The following is a 21,991-nucleotide window of genomic DNA, read 5'->3' on the forward strand; positions in this document are numbered from 1 at the left end:
TTTCTGCTGGGTTTTGTTCATATCAGTAGCTCATTTCCAAACATATGTTAATTCAGTAGAAATTCATGAAGAGCTTAAATGCTGTAATGCTAACTAACCTCTGTTTAGGGTCTGAAAGCAAGTCAAAAAAGGAGCCTGAAGTGATTTCTGTTACCTTTGAGTTGGGTTTTCATCAGAAGTTAGGTATGTGTATTTGATCAAAACCAGCTATGCTATTAAATAATAACAGAAGACCTTCCTCTAACTAGTTGCATAATCTTTCATAAGGACTTTCTCCTTTGTTTTTTCAGTCCACATTATTTTAAGTGTGGCAGGAATAAAAAAAACCCCAGTTTCCAGCTCTCACCTTTGAGGCCCCTGCCAAAGGTGGAAGGAGCTATCCGGGAGCTGATCCTCCTTGCAAAGCTGTCCTTGCAGAGATGCATGTGTGCGTTTCAGCTACATTACGCTGTGCTGTTGTAATACTGTATAAAGACTTCAATGTATCCAGAGTATTTTTATATAATGTTGGATGAGTTAGGACTATTTGTGGTACTGTTGAAGTTTCTGGGAACACATAATATGTAGCTGGCTTTAAAAAGAGCCTTTCAGGTGCATGGCTCTTCCTGTTTTTGTTTGTTTGTTTGTTTCCTTGCATTGGAGGAGTGGTCTCTGACTCATTAGGCTAAAGAGAGACGAGAGAAGTCCCTCACCTGATTCTCATAACAGCTCCATCAAGAATGCAGGATTTGAAAACCAAGGATTTGGGAAATTTGTGCAGAAATATTCATCAAATCTTATCAGTCAAGGGACTAAGCCCATAACTGAACATTCGAAAAATTGCAGGGAGGATGAAAATTTGGGAATCCTGTTAATGAGGAGACTGAATCACAGGTTCCTGGGCCACAGAATGTGAGCATTCGTGTCCTCTGCTCACCTTGGTTTCCACATGCCTTTGCAGCATGAACAGGTCAGGAGTCTCTCCCCTCTACCTTCTCTGTAGCATCAGGGGGTCCAGGCATGGTTTAGGCCCCATTCCAGCAATAAAGACCAATCTGCTGTACAATCTGAGGTCTTGGTTCTGTTATTCATAAAATAATGCTGTGGTTCTGAGATTATTCAGGACATTTTTGGCTCTCCTTTAGTGGACACCTAGAGCCACAGATTCTCTTCTTTACTCAACAAATCCCATGGATTATGATTTCTGGGTCTTAGGATTTTAAAAGTGAAGGGATATTTTTCATATATTTGTTAAGTTCAGTTCCGAGGGTGCCTGTGGCCAAGAGTTAAAAACATGAACAGTTCCCATTCAATCTTGGCACTTTGAGTTGTCTTGGGGAGGAGCTTACGTTTTAATTTAAAAGAAAGGTCAATTGTATCCATGCTTAACAGGATCAGCAGAAGCTTTATAAATGACTTTACAGAGACGAATAAGGGATTTGATCTTTCTTTTTTGTTATCGAGGCTTTTGAAATGTGGAACTTGTGTGTTCTGCTTTGTATGTTATATTCAATATGTTTTCAGATGCAGTCTATATTTTATGCTGAGATTTTAAAATGAAATATGAAATACTTTATGTGGACAGGCAAAACTGGTACCAAAGGGAATCCTTCACATTTCTGTAAGGAGAACAGGCGACAATATACACGAAGTGTGTGCTAATTGTAAAATGAGCATCTTCATCCTTAAAGCACATCGGAATTGAATACAAATAATCTATTTGTCAATGAAATAAACACAGCTCTTTGAGGATTTGAGACTTTCACCCTTTATTCACAGTCACTTGCAGTTTTGCTTTTCTCTGCATTTCTCTGGTATAAGATGACTGTTGCATTGTTAAATTGTATTTTGAGTGGATATTTTTGTTTGGTAACAACATTTTAAATGGTAAAAAATGTACATTTGCCCCTTCTCTTCCTTCTAAACGTGTGTCTCTCCCACAGGTCATTCTCCTGTGACCGTGTGTACTACAGACTGTTTCAAAACCGGGCAGGCAATTAACAATGGGAAATAAGTAGTCTACCTTCAATATTTGCTTGTTGTTCATTTACATGCTCTTGGCACCAGTCCTAGACTCACATGTGCCCCAGAATAGCATTCAGACTCTCAGCTGGTCTTGTGTTACACGTCCATGGCCCGATTCACTCCATGGTATACAGCTCTCTGCTCCATGTCCCCTGGGCTGGGCTCAAGTCAAGCAGTCAGTGACAGATTTCATTCCCAATAACAGAACCAGTTTGCATGACTCCCCATACATGTTGCAGCTTTGAAAACATTCATCTCAGTGTTAGGAATAAAGACAGTAAAAATGTGTGTCAAGCCCTCATTAGCTGATGAGGTAAACACATGGACAACTTCTTAGGACTTCTTGGCTCTCCCCTCTGTGACCTTGCAGCCTGCCCAGTCCTTTGTGCAGCTGTTCCTTATCAAAAGCAGCTAAACCCCCCCGTCTGCCCATTTAAAATTGGTGGCATGAAAATGGTGAAGACCAAAACCAAAATTAACTCAAATCAAAGTTAAGTACAGAGTTTATTTTTAACAAATGTCATAGCTATGCCACCTTATTACAGAATCCAGCAGTCAGAAAATAATACAAAAAATGCTGAGGTTTGGCTTCCCTGGTAGCTGGGGACAATGTCCTCGTTTGTTTACTGTCAGTTATTTCCAGCATGCTAAATCCCTACCCACGTTCCAGCCTCTAGGTGAGTCAATGCTTCACTCTGTAATCCCGTCCAATTAATTATTTCTCATCACTCCCTCGATCCAAGTGATGAACCTTGAAACACGAACATAGACACCTGGCTTATTGGGACGCGCACAGCCAAGACCCCAAGAAGTAACTCCTTGTAAAATGTATTTGTCCTTCTCGAAGCAAACCAGAGGCCCTCCACTGTCACCCTATACAGAGGGAGAAAAATCCATGTGAGGGTTAGGCTGCCAGTCTTTTATTATGGGATACTATCCTTCTATTATCCATGTGTACATTTTCCCAGTAATTGAAATCAGAAAGGGACTATGAGCATATTACTCAAGCATGTGCAGTGCTTAAGTACTTAGCAAAATCTGTTCAGCAAAACCACACCACTTAGTTTCTCCTGGGGGTAAAAAAACCCCTTGTGAATCCTGCACACATCCCTTCCTATGTTGGTGTTTCCTTTAGACTGGCCTAGCCTGGGCATCACTGTAAAGTGTGTGCAGTTGGTCTCTGTCCTGTACCCTCTACCTCCTTCCTACCAGAAAAGTCACCACTTTAGTCCCTGGCCACCAGCACACCCCAGGAGGGTGAGTGGCCTGAGGTAGTTAAGGCACTTAAAACTCCCTTGCTACAGATCTGGAACTCAAGCCCCAAGACATCCCCTTAGATGATCTGAATATGCATTCAGGGACAGATCTAGGGAGTTTCTGAGCAACATTTAGGAGTCTTCGGTGGAAAATCCTTGAATTTGCCACCTGGGGAATGAAGTCTAAGGGGGTGAGACCGAGACGGGAGAGCACAAGACTAACTTTGGTCTCTCGATCTTTTCTTACCTGGCAACTGTCAGTGCCTCCGGCCAAATGCCCAGCACAGAGCTCGGTGGATTTGACTCTTCCATTCAGAAGCTCATAGCGATTGCACACTTTATTCTCAATCACGGGGAGCCGGGCTTCCTTGAGAAGGCCAGCCCCATAGGTACCTGTTTTTAAAAAGATGAAAGAAATGGTTACTGCACCCAAAACATGTTCAGGAGGAAATTCCAGAAGAACAGAGCAGCAGCCCTGGACCTCCTGTCTGTTTGTGAGGCTGCAGAACACAAGGCAGCAACCAATGCCGCTGAGGTCTCTGACCCTGCAGAATGTAAATATCACATATGATTCTCTGTTCCTGAGACCTGGATTTAACAATCTGGGCTTTGTCATGGTGGTTTGGAGTTGATTGTTGTTTCTCTACTTTTTGCTTTTACAACTATAAAGAATAATGTTTAAAATGTAGAGTCTGAAAAATGCAATTGCTATTTTATATATTCTTTTTTCAGACCTTTTAATATGCTTCTTTTACTAATTACATCATAACACAAAATTTCACATATTGATTTTTTCACTCAACGTTGTATTATGAGTTCCGTATAATTCTACAATCTTCATAACTAATATGTTAATGGGGAGCTACTGCTTAATGAGCATGAGGTTTCCTTTGGGGATGAGGAAAATGTTCTGGAAATATGATGATGGTTGCACACCATTGTGAATGTACTAAATGCCACTCAATGGTACCTTCCAAAAGGGTTAAAATAGTAAACCTTATGTTTTGTATATTTTATTGTAATAAAAAGAATAGTCATCATTTACCAAGAATTAACCTTTCCAGGCACACGCTTATAATATGTTGTATCTCACTTAATCCTCACAACAGTCCTGTGAAACAGGCACTTTTATCATTTCTGTTCTACAGTTAAGGAAACTAAGGCATAAGGAGGTTGTGTAGTTCAGCTTGAGCCTGGGTCTGTGGAGTCACTGCCCTAATGCTTCCTCCCCAAGCACATTGGCCCCATTCTTGCTTCCAACCTTCCACATGTTTGTTCATAAAGTTCATTCTTATTCCTTAATATTTTCTGAGCCTAAGTTCCCATAAATTACATAGACATATTTCTGTCTCCCAATAACATTGCCAAATTATCTGTAAAAGGGTATGATGGTGTGTCGTGTCACTAGAAAGCAATCACTTCACCTCACTTGTATGAGGTTCGATTTTTAAAATATTAGCTAATCAAATAGGTTGAAATTGTCCTGATTCATTTTCCAATTTACACTTGTTTGACAATTAGGGAGAGTGAACATTCTAGTTGTATTTCTGCCTTTGTGAAAAATGGCTTTATTTTCTTTGCCGAATTGAAATAGAATGTCTGCAAAATTGCCAGAGAAAATGTCGTTTTTCCAGATAGACATGCCCAGGGATGTCTCGGTGTTCTCACAAATAATCCAGTTTTCCAATTTTGCAAGCCCACGTTTCATTGAAATTTTGCAAAACTCTTTGCTTTGTGAGCATGACACAGGCAAGAACCGAGGCACTCTCTTTCTTTCCCCAAAGCCTTTGACTGCGTTTAGATCATTGTCTCGGGTTCAGAAAACTGACACTGATTCTGGAGTTTACATGAGCTGCATGGAAGAGGCTCATCCCAGTGCCTCGCTCCAGAGCCCAGCTCAGCCCTATCTGGGCAGAGCTGCAGGGAGGAAGCTCCTCTTGACCACCAAGCACTGGGCAGTGGGTGCATGACCTGGACTGTGTAGATGTGTGAGGGAGCACCCTTCTCAAAATATTTTGCTGAAAATTAAGTTAGGTGTCACTGCTCTGGGATCTGCTCTCTGAGCAAGGCAAACACCCTGATAAGGGAGAAAACCCACCATGAGTTGCAGGGAAATTGATGCAGTCTGTGGGTACGTGCTGCCTTCCAGTGGTAGATGTAGAGATGGCACCTCTGAGGGCCGGAAGGCCACAGGTGACCTGAGGATTGAAGCCCTCCCTGATGGGGCCTTGGGGAGAGGGCAACAGGGAAAGTCCAGCATCAGGATCAGCTCAGTGATTGCAGATGACGGCTGACCTGGAAAAACCCCTTGGCCTCAACACCTCCAAACTCTGCGTTTGGAACATCCAAGTCAGGGAACATCTGGAAACGCGAAGGGAAGAGGAGGATAACTTTAACCTCCCTCTGATAAGCTGAGAACACCCACTGATTCAATGTCATTATTGACATGTGGAAAATTGATGAACAGGCCTGAGTTATGTTTTGTGACTCATCCTGGTGGTTGTTGGCGGGACTGAAGAAACAGTGAGTGGGCTCTGCGCTCAAGACCCAGCTACAAACTGGTTATGTGATGTCTATGGATAATGATAGTGATGGTGGTGGTGGTGGTGGAATGGTGGTGATTATGAGGGTTGTGATGAGGGTGGTAGTGATGGTAGTGGTAATGATAATTGTGCTGGTGGTGAAATGATAGTGATGGTGATGGTGATGGTAGTGGTGGTGGTAATGATAATGCTAATGGTGGTAGTAATCATAATGACTATCAAGTTGATAGTGGTGGTGATGATAATGGTGATGGTGGTGGAATGGTGGTGATGATGGTTGATAATGATGGTGATGGTGATGATGGTGATGGTGATGCTGATGGCAGTAATGATGGTGGTGGTGGTGGTGGTGATAGTGATGGTAATGTTAATGGTGTTGGTGGTGGAATGATGACAGTGATGGTAGTGGTAGTGATGATGGTGGTGGTGATGATAGTGATGAGGGTGATGATGTTGAGGGTGACAATGGTGATAGTGGTGGTAATGATAATTGTGATGGTGGTTGTGGTGGTGATGATGTTTGAGGGGATGATGATGGTAGTTGTGGTTGCAATATGGATGGTGATGATAGTGATGATGATAAGGCATAATCTTAATCCTCACAATGACCATATATGTTGGTACAGGTGAGAAAACTGAGGCTAAAAGAGATTAACTAACTGCTCAATCTCATGAGGAAGATGGGAGAGCCAGAACTCACACACAGATCTTTATGATTTTAGTTTCGTGCTTTCATCAGTTGAGGCATTGTAGAGGATCTGTTTGCTTTTTGGCTGCCCAGCAGCCTATCACACTATATCCTATAATCCTGTTGAGGGAACTACCCTTTGCTCCCATCTTGGTATGAGTGTGGTCCTGTGTCCACCTCCAGCATGGAACAGCTGATGTAAGTTAGAGTTAATCAGTGATGGGTTTAGGGCCAGGCTGGTGACACAAGTTCGACCTCTCAGAGCTAGAAAACTATTGTTTGTGTAATGGGGAGAGTGGCCTTCCTTATTTCTTTCCTGGCAGAGCCAGAGCCACCACAGCATCTGCAGCCACGAGAATATCACCTTTGTGCCCAGGAATAATGCCTACTCCATGACTGGACAGGGCCTGGAGCCATGATGTGAGCCTGCAGAATTTTCAGTTCACTAAGAATTTCCCTTTTTTGCTTAATCCAACTTAAGTTGGATTTTCTGTCACTTGCAAGAAAGAGTCATGTTAGATACAACTCTATTCCGTATTATTATCAGGAGCTGCCATGATGGAGTGCTTAGCATGTGCTCGGTGCTTGATGCACTTTCTTATTGTTTCTGCCCCAACAACCCTGCAGCCCCCATTTCAGCTGAGGAAGCAATCAACAAGAGCTCATGACTTTTCTTTCTTTCTCTCTTCTCTTCCTCCTCTCCTCTCCTCTCCTCTCCCCTTCCTTCCTTCCTTCCCTCCCTCCCTCCCTTCCTCCTTTCTTTCTTTCCCTTCCTTTCTCTCTTTCTTTCTTTCTTTCTTTCTTTCTTTCTTTCTTTCTTTCTTTCTTTCTTTCTTTCTTCTTTCTCTCTTTCTCTCTCTCTCTCTCTCCCTTTCTTTCTTTCTCTTTCTTTTCTTCTTTCCTTTCTTTCTTTTTTTATTGACATGGAGTCTCACCCTGTCACCCAGCCTGGAGTGCAGTGGCACGATCTCAGCTCACTGCAGCCAGCCTCCACCTCCCAGGCTCATACTATTCTCCTGCCTCAACCTCCTGAGTAGCTGGGATTACAGGGGTGCGCCACCACACCTGGCCAATTTTTGTACTTTTAGTAGAGGCAGGATTTCACCATGTTGGTCAGGCTGGTCTCGAGCTCCTGACCTCATGATCTTTCCGCCTTGGCCTCCCAAAGTGCTGGGATTACAGGCTTAAGACACCATGCTTTATGACTTTTCTAAGTCCCGACAGCCAGTAAGTGGGAGCCAGGGTTCCAATTCAGGTTTGTCTGTACCATCCCACATCTTCTCTGAGCTTCAGGTTCCTCATTTGTAAACTAGGAACAATAATATCTAATTCATAGAGGTTTGCAGCATTTAAATTTTTAAAAATGCAAAACACTGGGAGCAGCCTGGCACACCTATAGGTGTTCCTCATTTGCCAAGGTTCCTTTTACTTGACCTCAATGCTCCCAGACCCAGCAGTGCAGAAAGAGAGATCAAGAAATCAAGGAGGTGAAGTTTTTAAATAGTAGGAAAAGCACAGAAAAAGGAAAGCCAACTTTGAAATCATCTAGACCATTCATTTTTAAACGTTTGGTTAAACCAAAACCAAAACCAAAACAAACCTTTCTTCAAATGAAAATTTACGCAAAGGCTGATGTGAAAAACACCAGTTGAAAATTCTGGGTTTTTGAATGAGGGGTTAGAGCCGAGTGGTACAAAGAGGTAACATGCCTAGTTCAGGTCTGTCTGGCTAGTGGCAGAGTCAGAATGCATTTCCAGGTCTTCAGACTCTTAATGCCCTCACCAGTACCTCTGAGAAACTGAAGCAGGGATCCTAAGACAGTCTTAGTGTTTCAACGGCCAAGGGGGCTAGGCTGATGGATATAATTATTGTCAGGGCATACTGCAAAGAGAAGAAGGACTCCCTAAAATGTATTACAGGTGCTGATACCACATCCTGCATAAATGTTCCCTCTCTTGTTCTCACCCTACCCATCAACCAATACCAGATGTCATCCTAGACTTGGGGCCATGGGACCTGTCTACCTCTCCCCGAGCTGTAAGCCCCCTGTTTAACACCATCTCATACATATTAGACATGTGGGTATTTGGGAAGAAGACTAGTTTAATTGTAACTTTTGTTATTAATGTTTTGCACCATGTTTAGAAACCCAGTCTGGCTAATTTCACATGAAAAATAACCTAACACTCTTAACTTGACAGCTGGGTGAAAACCTCACTTACCTAGGGAAGCAATATGAATACTGAATTATGGATTAAGAGACTCAAAGACCTTTACTGGTTTTTTGCTTGTTTTAGGTGTAAGGGAAATATGCAAATAAAAAATGGATCACACCCCAAAGCTTCAACACCAAAAATACCTTGCTAACATACCCCACTATGAAACCAAAGACAAGAAATCAACTACAAATAAAGACCCTGCACAAGGCTTTGGTCCTGTAAAAACATCCAAAGAACAAGTCTATTGGCTGTACTCAACCTACACTGCAGTTAAAGGAACATAAAGGCTGGAGTGCCATATATCCTCCAAACAACCACACCAGTTCTCTATCAGGGGTTCTTAACAAGGGTGAGCTGGCTGAAATGAAAGAACAGGAATTCAGATTTTTGGATAGGAATGAAGATCATCAAGATCCAGGACAATGGCAAAATCCAATCTAAGGAAATTAAGGATCACAATAAAATGATATAGAAGCTGAAAGACAAAATCACTGGTATAAAAAAGAACCTAATGGATCTGACAGAGCTGAGAGCTAAGAAACAAATTATAAGAATTTCACAAAGCAATCCAAGTATTAATAGCAAAATAGACCAAGCTGAGGAAAGAATCTCAGAAATGGAAGACTGGCTTTCTGAAATAAGACAGTTGACAAAACTTAAGAAAAATGAATGAAAAGGAATGAACAATGCCTCTAAAAAACATGGGATTATGTAAAAAGGTCAAATCTATAAATCACTGGCATTTCCGAAAGGGACAGGGAGAAAGTAAACAATTTAGAAAACATTTCAGGATATTGTCCATGAAAACTTCTTCAACCTTGCTAGAGAGGCCAATAGTCAATTTAGAAAATACAGAGAACACCTGCAAGATTCTACACAAGAAGATCATCCTCAAGACACACAATCATCAGATTTTCCAAGGTCAAAATGAAAGATAGAATGTTAAAGGCAGCTAGAGAGAAAGGACAGGTCATCTACAAAGGGAACCCTATCAAGCTAACAGCATGCTTCTCAGCTGAACACCTACAAGCTAGAAAAGATTAGGGCCTATATTCAATATTCTTAAAAAATATCCAACCAAGAATTTCATATCCAGCCAAACTAAGCTTCCTAAGCAACAGAGAAATAAGATCCTTTTCAGATAAGCAAATGTTGAGGGCGTTGGTGACCACCAGACCTGCCTTACAAGAGATCTTGAAAAGAGCACTAACTATAGAAAGATGGCTACCAGCCAATACAAAAATATACTTAAATACACAGACCAATGACACTATAAAACCACCACACAAACAAGCCAGCATAACAACACAATGAGAGCATCAAACTCACACATACCAATACTAACCGTGAATGTAAATCGGCTAAATGCCCAACCTAAGAGGCACAGAATGGCAAGGTGGATAAAAAGCAAGACCCAATGGTATGCTGCCTTCAAGAGAACCATCTCACATGTAATGACACCCATAGGCTCAGAATAAAGGGATGGAGGACAATCTACCAAGCAAATGAAAATCAGAAAAAAAAGCAAGGGTTGCCATCCTAATTTCAGACAAAACAGACTTTTAAACCAACAAAGACCAAAAAAGACAAAGAAGAACATTATATAATGGTAAAGGGTTCAATTCAACAAGAAAACCTACTATCCTAAATATATATGCACCCAACACAAGAGCACTCAGCTTCATAAAGAAAGTTCTTAGAGACCTGCAAAGAGACTTAGATGCCCACACAATAATAGTGGGAGATTTCAGTACTCCACTGACAGTATTAGACAGATCAAGGCACAAAATTAACTAAGTTATTCAGGACCTGAACTCAACATTGGACCAAATGGATCTGATAGACCCCTCTTTCCAAAAACAACAGAATATATATTATTCTCATCACCACATGGCACATACTCTAAAAATCAACCACATAATTGGACATAAAACAATTCTCAGCAAATGCAGAAGAACCAAAATCATACCAGACACACTCTCGGACCACAGCACAATGAAATAGAAGTCAAGACTAAGAAAATTACTCAAAGCCATACAATTACATGGAAATCAAACAACATGCTCCTGAATGACTTTTGGGTAAATAATGAAATTATGGCAGAAATCAGGAAGTTCTTTGAACTAATGAGAATAAAGAGACAACATACCAGAATCTCTTGGATAGAGCTAAGGTAGTGTTAAGAGAGAAATTCATAGCACTAAATGCCAGCATCAAGAAGAAAGATCTCAAATTAAGAACCTAACATCACAATGGAAAAAATTAGAGAAATGAGCAAATCAATCCCAAAGCTAGCAATAGCAAGAAATAACCAAAATCAGAGCTGAACTGAAGAAAGTCAAGACATGAAAATTCATTCAAAAGATCAACAAGTCCAGGAGTTGTTTTTTTGAAAACAGTAATAAGATAAGTAGGCTGCTAGCTAGGCTAATAAAGAAGAAAAGGGAGATAAGACCAAAATAAACACAATTAGAAATGACAAAGGTGATGTTAGCACTGATGCCACAAAAATAGAATTAACCATCAGAAACTACTACAAACAACTCCATGTACACAAACTAGTAAACCTAGAAGAGATGGATAAATTCCTGGACACATACACCCTCCCAAGACTGAACCAGGAAGAAATTGATTCCTTGAAGAAACAATAATGAGCTCCAAAATTGAATCAGTAATAAATAGCCTACTAACCAACAAAAGCCCAGGACCGTATAGATTCACAGCTGAATTCTACCAGATGTACAAAGAAGAGTTATGACTATTCCTACTGAAACCATTCAAAAAATTGAGGAGGAGGGTCTCCTCTCCAATTCATTCTATGAGGCCAGCATCATCTTGATACCAAAACCTGGCAGAGACACAAAAACAACACAAAACTTCAGGCCAATATCCTTGATGAACATTGATGCAAAAATCCTCAACAAAATACTTGCAAACCAAGTCCAGCAGCACATAAAAAAGCTAATTCATCATGTCATGATCAAGTAGGCTTTATCCCCAGGATGTAAGCTTGGTTCAACAAACATAAATCAATAAATGTGATTCATCACATAAATAGAACTAAAGACAAAACCCACACAATTATTTCAATAGGTGCAGAACAGGCTTTTGATAAAATTTACCATCCTTTATGTTGAAAACTCTCAATAAACTAGGTACTGAAGGAATATATCTCAAAATAATAAGAGACATCTATGACAAGCCCACAGCCAAGATCATACCGAATGGGCAAAAGCTGGAAGCATTCCCCTTGAAAACTGGCACAAGATAAGGATACCTGCTTTCACCACTCCTATTCAACATAGTATTGGAAGCCCTGGTCAGAGCAATCAGGCAAGAGAAAGTAATAAAGGGCATCCAAATAGGAAGAGAGGAAATCAAACTATCCCTGTTTGCAGATGACATGATTCTATATCTAGAAAACCCCATAGTCTCAGCCCAAAAGCTCCTTCAGCTGATAATCAACTTCAGCAAAGTTTCAGGATATGAAATCAGGGTACAAAAATCACTAGCTTCCCTATACACCAATAGAAGCCAAGCCCAGAGGCAAATCAGGAACACAGTCCCATTCACAAATGTCACAAAAAGAATAAAATACATAAGAATACAGCTAACCAGAGAGATAAAGATATCTACAATGAGAATTACAAAACACTGCTCAAAGAAATCAGAGATGACACAAATGAATGGAAAAACATCCCATGCTCATGGATTGGAAGAATCAATATCATTAAAATGGCCATACTGCCCAAAGTAATTTACAGATTCATTGCTATTCCTATCACACTGCCAGTGACATTCCTCACAGCACTATTAAAAGAAAAACTATTTTGAAAATTTATATAGAACCAAAAAGGAGCCAGAATAGCCAAGGCAATCCTAAACAAAAAGAACAAAGCTGGAGACATCACATTACCTCTCTTCAAACTATGCTTCAGGGCTACAGTAACAAAAACAGCATGGTACTGGTAAAAACAACAATGAAAACAAACAAACAAACAAAAAAGACTCGTAGACCAATGGAACAGAATAGAGAGCCCAGAAATAAGGCCACACACCTATGGACATCTGATTTTTGACAAAGCTGACAAAAACAAGCAATGGGAAAATAACTCCCTATTCAATAAATGGTGCTGGGGTAACTGGCTAGCCATAGGTAGAAGATGGAAACTGGACTCCTTTCCTTACACCATATACAAAAATCAACTAAAGATGGATTAAAGACTTAAATGTAAAATCCAAAAGTATAAAAATCCTGGAAGACAACCTAGGCAACACCATCCTGGACGTAGGAACGGGCAAAGATTTCATGAAGACGCCAAAAGCAATCTCAGCAAAGGCAAAAATTGACAAATGGGATCTAATTAAACTTAAGAGCTTCTGGACAGAAAAAGAAACTATTGAGGGAGTAAATGGAAAACCTAGAGAATGGGAAAAAATATTTGCAAACTATGCACTGAAAAAGGTCTAATATCCAGCATCTATGAGAAACTTAAATTTACAAGAAATAAAAACCATTAAAAAGTAGACAAGGGACACTAACAAACACTTTTCTAAAGAAGATATGCCTGTGGCCAACAAGCATATGAAAAAAGCTCAATATCACTGATCATTAGAGAAATGCAAATCAAAACCACAATGAAAAATCATCTCACACTAGCCAGAATGGCTATTTCTAAAAAGTCAAAACATAACAGATGCTGGCAAAGTTGCAGAGAAAAGAGAACACTTATAGTTGGTGGGACTGTAAATTAGTTCAACAACTGCAGAAAGCAGTATGGTGATTCTCAAAGAGCTAAAAACAGAACTAACATTCAACCCAGCAATCCTATTACTAGTGATATACCCAGAGGAATATAAATCATTCTACCCTGAAGACACATGCACATAAACATTCACTGCAGCACTATTCACAGTAGCAAAGACATAGAATCACCTATATGCCCATCAGTGACACATAAGATAAAGAAAATGTGGTACATATACACCACGGAATACTGTATAGCCATAAAAAAGAATGAGGTAATGTCTTTTACAGGAACATGAATGGAGCTGCAGGCTATTATTCTTAGAAAATTAACACAGGAACAGAAAGCCAAATACCACATGTTCACACTTTCAAGTGGGAGCTAAATGATGAGAACTCATGGACACCAAGAAGAGAGCAACAGACACTGGGGTCTACTTGAGGGAGAAGAGTGGGAGGAGGGAGAGGAGCAGGAAATACTAAGTATTAGGTTAGTACCTAGGTGACAAAATAATCTGTACGACAAACCACTGTTTACATATACCAGAAACTTGCACATGTACCCCTGAACCTAAAATAAAAGTTAATAATTAATTAATTAATTAAAATAAAAACGTTCTGAAAACAAAAAGAGAGAGAGACTCAAAGACACTATTTTCCTCCCCTTGACCATGTGCCTTGAAGACTGATTAAGACATAGGTACCCAGGCAAAATCAGGAGTGGGTGGACCACATTCGTGGGTAGGAATTTGCACAGCTTGCTCCTAAATGCTCATTTTGTCACATGGACTGTAGGTCAAAACCTGTTCATTATGTGGGCAATGGAATTTATCTCACCTTGGGTTTCTCCCCAGCCAGTGATGAAACATTCGGTCCGGTCAGCGACCACATAATTTGGGGATGGCAGACAAGCTGGGATTACTTTGTCAGTGATGATGGCAGGACTGAAAGAAAAGCATCAGCAGTTATGTTTGACTGCTCTGCTGGCAGCTGCAACACCCACAACCAGCCATCCCTGCCTTGAGGCCCCGGAGCCCTCTGAGCTGGCACTGCCTTGCTTCACTGACACAGAGCAATGTAGAACACAGCGTTTCCCCCTCACATTTGCCTATGTTTGCCTATGGACTACACAGACATAAGGTTTCATTTGAAAGGCATCAGTTGCATGCAAGATACTGCTGGTGGCCTTCACCTTTGAAAGTAGGGATGACAAAGGTGTACTTCTCATGCATATTCTGTGCACAACTGGAATCTCATGTCGAGTGCGTCCTTTCATATTAACCAAGTAGGGCATTGATCCGTGCATGGAGTGTCTGACTGAGATGCCACCAAGAGGCTGTAAAATTGCAAATGCATTGTGTGCCCAGAGCAACTTGCTCCATCCTTGGATCCTCCACTTCCTCCTCAGTGAAAGTTGCTACACCATAGTTGTAAGAATACAGTAAAATACTTGATACCAAATGAAAGAAGATTGGAAATAAGCCTCTTGCTTGAACAAAATGGTATTGTGTTCAAAGAACATTCATATACTTTAGAGTCCCAGGGACTCTCAAACATTAGAACTCTGGTTTTTAGACCTGATTCTACTTTAGTAAGTTCAAGGGGATAAAGGATTGGAAATGAGAAATGCCCTATTCTGATCAAGAATCATCATTGTCACCAACTTTGAAGCAGGCACACTTTCTGCTTTTGAGCATCATCAGAAGGCCCAGCCTGTCGTGCAGACGTCCTCACTCTACGGGTTCCCTGGTGGAACACTAAATGCCCTAGGCTCTTGGGGAGTGGGGATGTGGGGTGGGAACTCTAGACTTGAAATGTATCAGCCTATCAGAGAACTCCAAAACCCAAAATTTCCAAATTACTTGTTCAAACCATCAGAACACCACAGCTCTCTGAGGACCATGAGGAACCTTCTACTTGCACATTTGCTGGGTGGGGAGGACACTGGAGAGCACAAAGGAGATCAGCTACTGTTTATAAAGGCTGAGCTGGAAAGGCTCTTCTCTCCTTCTAGAGTGTCAGAGCATCCCAGGACGTCACCCCTCAGTTCACAGACCCAGAGAAGTTGCCCTGGGATTGTGGCCAGGTCCAGGAGAGCAGCTCAGGCTTCTGCCCCATGCCTTCCCATCCAGGCCATGCTCATCCCTGTCCATGCCGACACCCTGTCTTCCAGAGCCGCTAGCACAGCGAGCACCCTGCGTGCCTTGTCACCTGTCCCAAATCTGCTTCTCCTACAAATAGCTGTTTTTTAGCTGACTCAGCTAGTATCTGGCTCCAAACAGCACTAACTTAATAAGTGACATAAGCAAACGTATCACTTTGTCAGGCTTAATGAAACAACATTTCAACAGGAAAGAGAAAATCAAATCAAAGAAGACAATAATAATGTAATTTGCACTTATAAATTGTATTTGTGATTTTTTTGACATTGTGAAGTTTTTTTTGTTTTGTTTTGTTTTTGTTTTTGTTTTTGTTTTGGTACAGGGTCTTACTCTGTCTCCCAGGCTGGAATGCAGTGACATGATCATAACTCACTGTAGCCTCAAACTCTGGGACTCAAGTGATCCTCTTGCCTCAGCCTCCCAAGTAACTGGGATTACAGGCACCCACACCAGACACCCAGTTCGATGTTGTGGTTTTTCAAGTGCTTTGAAATAAATACAGTCTTATTTGATTCTCTTAAACATATTATGATGAAAGGAGAATTGTCATCCTGGAATAATTGCATCATTCTCTGATCATGAATGTGGATGAACTGGTGAACATTAAGTGAGTTTTAGGGGTAACAGAGTACCTCATGTTTCAACTTTTTCCACATGAGAAAACTGAGTCCTGCTGCCTTTCTCAAGAGCGCAGCTAGCATGTGGCAGGGCCGGGGTTGAAGACTGATGCTGTCCCCAAAGCCCTTGAGCCTTTCATGTGATAGACAGCCCCTCCCTACTGCCATGCAGTGACCATGACCCATAAAACCCAGACATAAAGCAACTATCTTCACCAGCATAGGGTGAAGACCACAGGTGAGCGAGTACCTGCTTAGCTTTAGCAAGGCAATATCTCCTCCTCCGGGCTCCGAGAACATCTTAGATACTTCTATTTCCTGAACATGCGGTTCGAGATGCACTTCTCGGTGTGCACCCAGGATGACCTTGTAGAATGAAGGCCTTGGGGACCTAGAAAAGATGAGGATGTCAAGAGCAAAATACGGTCCGGCCCCTTCAGGTAACCTCTGTGCCGTGAACTTGATGCTGTCTCCCTGACACCCTTGGCCACTTAGAATTAGTGACTTCTGAGTGGCAAGAAGCAAAATTCATGATTTTCTCAAAACAGGCAGTTAAGTAATGTTCTCAGGCTGTTTGGGTGGACACTGATGCCTATGGTAGTGAACAGTTCTATTCTGCAGTTTATTCAGGCCCACAAAATCATCTGTACTGTGTCTTTCCTCTGCAGTGTCTCTCTAGAAACCTTTCCTTTCTCCCTTATCTGATTGCCCTGGCCTGGTCCCTAGTGTCACAGCCAGAAAAGGAAGGGAGGAAGAGAGAGAAAGGAAAGGAAGGAAAAGTGGGAAGGAAAAAGTATTTAAGACAAAACCTCATGTCAATTGTCCCCTAAACGTACTTCTCCAAGCAGTGGGCAGCAGTCAGCACCCACTCTGGGGATATCAAGGTGCCTCCACAGAAGTGCATTCCAAACCTAGAAAGAGGATTTAGTTCAAATTTTAGTCAAATTGATACTTTGTTCTGCTCCATTGTACGGAAAACATACAGAAAACGTGTCTTTCTGACATGTTCACTTAATTTTGACCATATTCATATTCCCAAAGGAAAGGACTGTAAGCCCAGCATCAGGACGGTAGTAACTTTGACCAGTGCTCCAGGAGTGGGATTTTTCAAAAGGGCCCATCTATGCCACTTTTTCCGATGCTTTGGGGAGGCACAGGCACAGCCTGTCCACAGGAGAGCAAAGCTAAGTGACTCAGCATGAAGCTCTACAGTCGTGACTTCCACCTCACAGCCCAGGACTCCAACAGAAGCGACCAGCCCAAGACCTTGCCCCGAGGTCTCTTTCATTTTTATGACAAGATCTATGCAAAGTCTGATGAATCATTCTTCAAGGAGCCAGATGTGATTCTGAACAACAGTGACTCATGGGGGTCTTCTGATCTAACCTGAGGAACTTTACTTTTGAGGAATGTTTCCTGAATCACTTACTTTCTAGGACTGTGTGGGCAGGTAATAGCTCAGAATACTGGTGTGAGCCACTTGGAACCAGATTGTAATGAAGAGGAATAGAGACAGGAAGTGCATGATGACAGCACGTTGATAAGTCAGTGAGGATGTAGACCACCATACAGTTTAGGAAGGAATGAATCTGAGCTATGTGGAAGGTGAAAGCTCTGTAGAGCAGGGAGTTAGTAAACGATAAAGAAAAATCAACTCAACAGCAGAGTGAAATGCAATGCGATCAGGTTTGTCGATGGCATTTCACAAACTTATGGAAAGGAGTCTCTTTACGGGAGAACAGCAATTGAGCACAGGTGTCCTGGTGTAGAAATGAGATGAGGAAGCAAAACAGGCAGGCAGATGAGCCTGTTTCCTACGCATGCTTCCTAAGAGATACCCAAAAAAACGGAACTTATGAAAGGCATGTTCCACTGAAACAATACCCAAAATGTCCCGGTTCCCTGGGATTGGACTGATCACTCTTAATTTATGGGGATCATGATCTAGAATTTTTTTATGTTTGTGAATGGATGAGTAGCCTCTGAATTGAATTCAATGATTCACAAAAGTGTCCAAAGAAAAAAAATCTGTGCCTGTGATAGACTGTAGATAATTTTGTCCTTGCTCTCCCAACCCAGAAAGTGTCACATGTCTAAAAACTTCCCTTTCTTTTCATCTGACAATGAGACAGTGGATATCCATAGAAATCCTTGGAGCATCTTCAATATTTTCCAGCAATATTGGAACTTGGTGTAAATCACTGTGCCTACAGATTTTGATGGAGCTGCCCAGATCAAGAAAAAGACAGCAATTTTGGCCATTTTCACAGTAGAGAACCTATAAAAATATATATATTTTAATATATATATTTATATTTAATTTATATATATAATATATAAATATATAATATAAAAATATATATATATTTCAATTTTTGTAGCTTTTTTCCCCCTTCAGAAAACTTAGAGGCAGGTACTGATGCCTTAGCTGTGTGGGTTTTGTGTAAATGTAGAAGGGTTTTGCAGGTCTTACATGGAGGGACAGTATAAATCATTTCTGGGCCTGTTCTTACCTTGTTCTAAGACTGATTTGCCAGGGCCAGGAATGTGCGTGGGCCACACACCCCCCTACAACCCTTCCAGGACATTTCTTCGGCTCCACTTGAGGCTTCCCACAATCAAATGAAGAGGCCGCTGTGGCACAAGGTGGGAAAGAAATCCCATTTGAGACAAGGTAGCAATTTTGTGGTGTAAATCAAGACAAATTCCAAGCCCTGAGTTTTTGACATCTCAAAGGCCAAACTAAAGAGTAAAATCATAAGCATCTTTTGGAATATTTTCTCTAAGTTTCAAAAGTGGTAGTAGACAACACAGGACCCTCTCTTTTCAAGAAAATAAAAGCACTTTATAATTACTTTGTTGGAGAAGTGATCAAACAAATTGGTATAGTTTAGCATCAGAATGAGATCTTTTCTGAGAAGACCTTGATTGGGACAAATGGTTATTTGTCATTGTTATTCTCACTCCATGCAGTATGTTTAGAACACGATGTCATCCTTCCCATAATCATCATCATCACCATCACCATCTAAACCATGTAAAGTTTACTAAAAACCATAATTGTCATCACTGCTGAAAGGCAGAAAGTTTTCTTTTTCCATGTGAGTCTCTGTGTGTGCATGTGTGTGCGTGTGTGTATGTGATTGTATGTGGCAAGGATTACTGTCCTAAGTTGAAATGTTGCCTTCTCTCAGCCAGCTTCAGGACAGCTTCTCTGGGGAGCCTCCCATGACTAACTGACGGCCGTGGGGGTGACTTAAACACATGTGCCTTTATTCTTCTTTTCCTCTTCCCTGCCTTCTCTCTGCAGCCAGCCCACAAGGTCTCTGGAGGTAGGGACAGTGTCCCATCTTTGGTATCACCCACCAATGCCTACAACAGTGCAGGGGCTACAGCGGGTGTTCAAAAATGCTTCTCTGTTGTCTTCAGCCCTTCAAGGTCTTCAAAAATATAAATGTTAATATTATTAATAATTATTCATAAATTATTAATAACAACTGTAAGAGGAAATTCCTTCCCAACCAACCAGAGATTCTATGCTCTAGTGAATCTGGAACCTGGATTTTCCAAATAACTTTACATTTGCCATGGGCTGTTCTGAGAATCTGTCTGTGGAAGACTTTTTTAAAAAAGAAGCAAGGTGTAGAATGCAATCGTCTTCTCTAGTGCTGAGCTCAATTTCTGCTAGTATGCCTTACACACAGTAGACATGCATCATTGTACTAAAAGAGTAACTACAGAAATAATGGTACCCTGCTCCTACTATTCAAAACAAAACTGAACGTTTCTATTTATTTTTACTTATTTATTATTTGTACTGTATATGTTGGTGGAAAGGAAATAGTTATTAAAATCATTCACCACCAGAGGTTCTAGCTTTCTCAAGTACGAGTCATGTCTGAATAAACCACATCCTTCTGTGTGAAACAGTCCTCAGGATTTCCAAGTGTCTGGTGGGAACCCTTCTCACCAGGCTTGGGGTTAACCTCACTTGTTTCACATCAAGGTAAGGTGGGGGACTTCACAGTCCTTTGGGAAAAATCTTGTTCCCATTTTTTTTTTATTATTATACTTTAAGTTCTAGGGTACATGTGCATAACGTGCAGGTTTGTTACATATGTATACTTATGCCATGTTGGTGTGCTGCACCCATCAACTTGTCAGCACCCATCAACTCGTCCTTTATTGTTCCCATTCTTCCTTCTTTCTCCAGTCTCTAAGAACCTGATTCTTGTACATCCTCAGCGTGGGTGAGGACACCAGAATTGCACCTGGGAAGCTACAGCACTTCCCTTCCATGGGAGTCAAAGGTGCATGAGCCCCAGGCACGGTAGTGGGGTCTGAGGCAAGAAAGTCAGTCTGGGCTCAACTTCAAGGCAGCCTGTCAAGGATAGAGAGCCTGGGCAGTGAGAGGCAGTGGCATGTACCAGATGGGGCCAGAAGTGGAGAACTGGAACTGACCACATGGAGGGACTTTGAGGTAGAGGTGCCACCAAGATGCTTCTGCAGAACAGACAAAACACCCACTCGAGGAAAAAGTCAGCTGTTAACTCACACTAAATCCAGAGAACACAATGCCACATTACAATAATACTGGCCAAGTAGAATCTTTCCTATCATCCTAACCCCTCCTTCCTCCCTCTTGCTCTCCCTAGGAGTGGCCCAAATGTGATGATGGGCAGTGTGGCTCTCGTGGTCTTCATCACTGCCCTGTACCACCTCCCCAGGCAATCTTGGGATGCTGGTCTTCAGTGGACTTGGAGGCCAAGCTCCTTCCCCCAGCTCAAGGTCCCTTCACATGGCAGACCCAACCACAAGCAACCAAGTTATGCATAGGAGAAGTCCAGGGTGGCTTTCTGTAACTATTGATTGGTCAGCAGAATGTTAAATATGGGACAATTCCAAGTAGCTTCCTTTTTTTTTTTTTTTTCCAGAAATACCCATGGATTTGTTATTCTAATTGTTTAAGAACTAATGTCAACTCCCTTTCCCCTGATCCAAGCCTCATACTCCCAACAAAAGTCTCAGAGCAATGAGGAAGGAGCCCAACAAGCAGTCTGTAAGCTATGTCACTAATGTGACCTGTGAGTAGTAAACTTATGAGAAAGGCCATCTGGGGCTAAAGAGCTGCACTACCTTTCACTGAATTCCCAGGATGGCCATCTGAGGTTTACAATGCGCATTACATGCTTACCTGTTTCCTGCTGTTTGTATTTTCTTTCTTACCTCTCCGTGGAAGGGGTACTTTTTTTTTGTTGTTTGTTTTTTTGAGACAGAATCTCACTCTGTGGCCCAGGCTGGAGTGCACTGGCGCGATCTCGGCTCACTGCAAGCTCCGCCTCCCGGGTTCAGGCCATTCTCCTGCCTCAGCCTCCCGAGTAGCTGGAACTACAGGCACCCGCCACTACACCTGGCTAATTTTGTGTATTTTTAGTAGAGACGGGGTTTCACCGTGTTAGCCAGGATGGTCTCGATCTCCTGACCTCATGATCCGCTCACCTCGGCCTCCCAAAGTGCTGGGATTACAGACGTGAGCCACCGTGCCTGGCCGGAAGGGGAAACTTTTTCATCCGAATGACTCTAAATGTTTCGTGCATCCCACGCTAGACATGGCAGCATTCAGTGGGACCATCCTGAGGCTGACTAAATTACCTCTAAGCTTGCTTTTTGGGAATTTTACATTTATTTTATTTATGTGTGTCTGGGGTGATGGGCAGGTGTTCCACTAACAAACGTGGGCAGTAGTAGGGCAGGT

At 41.7% G+C, this 21,991-nt stretch overlaps 1 protein-coding gene across 1 annotated transcript in view; it reads right to left on the minus strand.

Moving 5' to 3' along the window:
* Window positions 1-1,680: 1,680 nt before the first annotated feature.
* Window positions 1,681-21,991, minus strand: part of PLG (plasminogen) — a 53,288-nt gene continuing 32,977 nt past the window's right edge. The window contains exons 14-19 of the mRNA XM_008007746.3: window positions 18,750-18,870; window positions 17,073-17,147; window positions 16,487-16,627; window positions 14,295-14,401; window positions 3,508-3,653; window positions 1,681-2,877 (exon numbers count right to left, since the gene is read on the minus strand). Coding sequence (XP_008005937.1) covers window positions 2,716-2,877; window positions 3,508-3,653; window positions 14,295-14,401; window positions 16,487-16,627; window positions 17,073-17,147; window positions 18,750-18,870 — 752 coding nt within the window. The 3' untranslated portion in view covers window positions 1,681-2,715. The remainder of the gene's footprint in view (window positions 2,878-3,507; window positions 3,654-14,294; window positions 14,402-16,486; window positions 16,628-17,072; window positions 17,148-18,749; window positions 18,871-21,991) is intronic.

The sequence above is a fragment of the Chlorocebus sabaeus genome, chromosome 13, assembly GCF_047675955.1.
Source record: "Chlorocebus sabaeus isolate Y175 chromosome 13, mChlSab1.0.hap1, whole genome shotgun sequence".
Taxonomy (NCBI): Eukaryota; Metazoa; Chordata; class Mammalia; order Primates; family Cercopithecidae; genus Chlorocebus; species Chlorocebus sabaeus.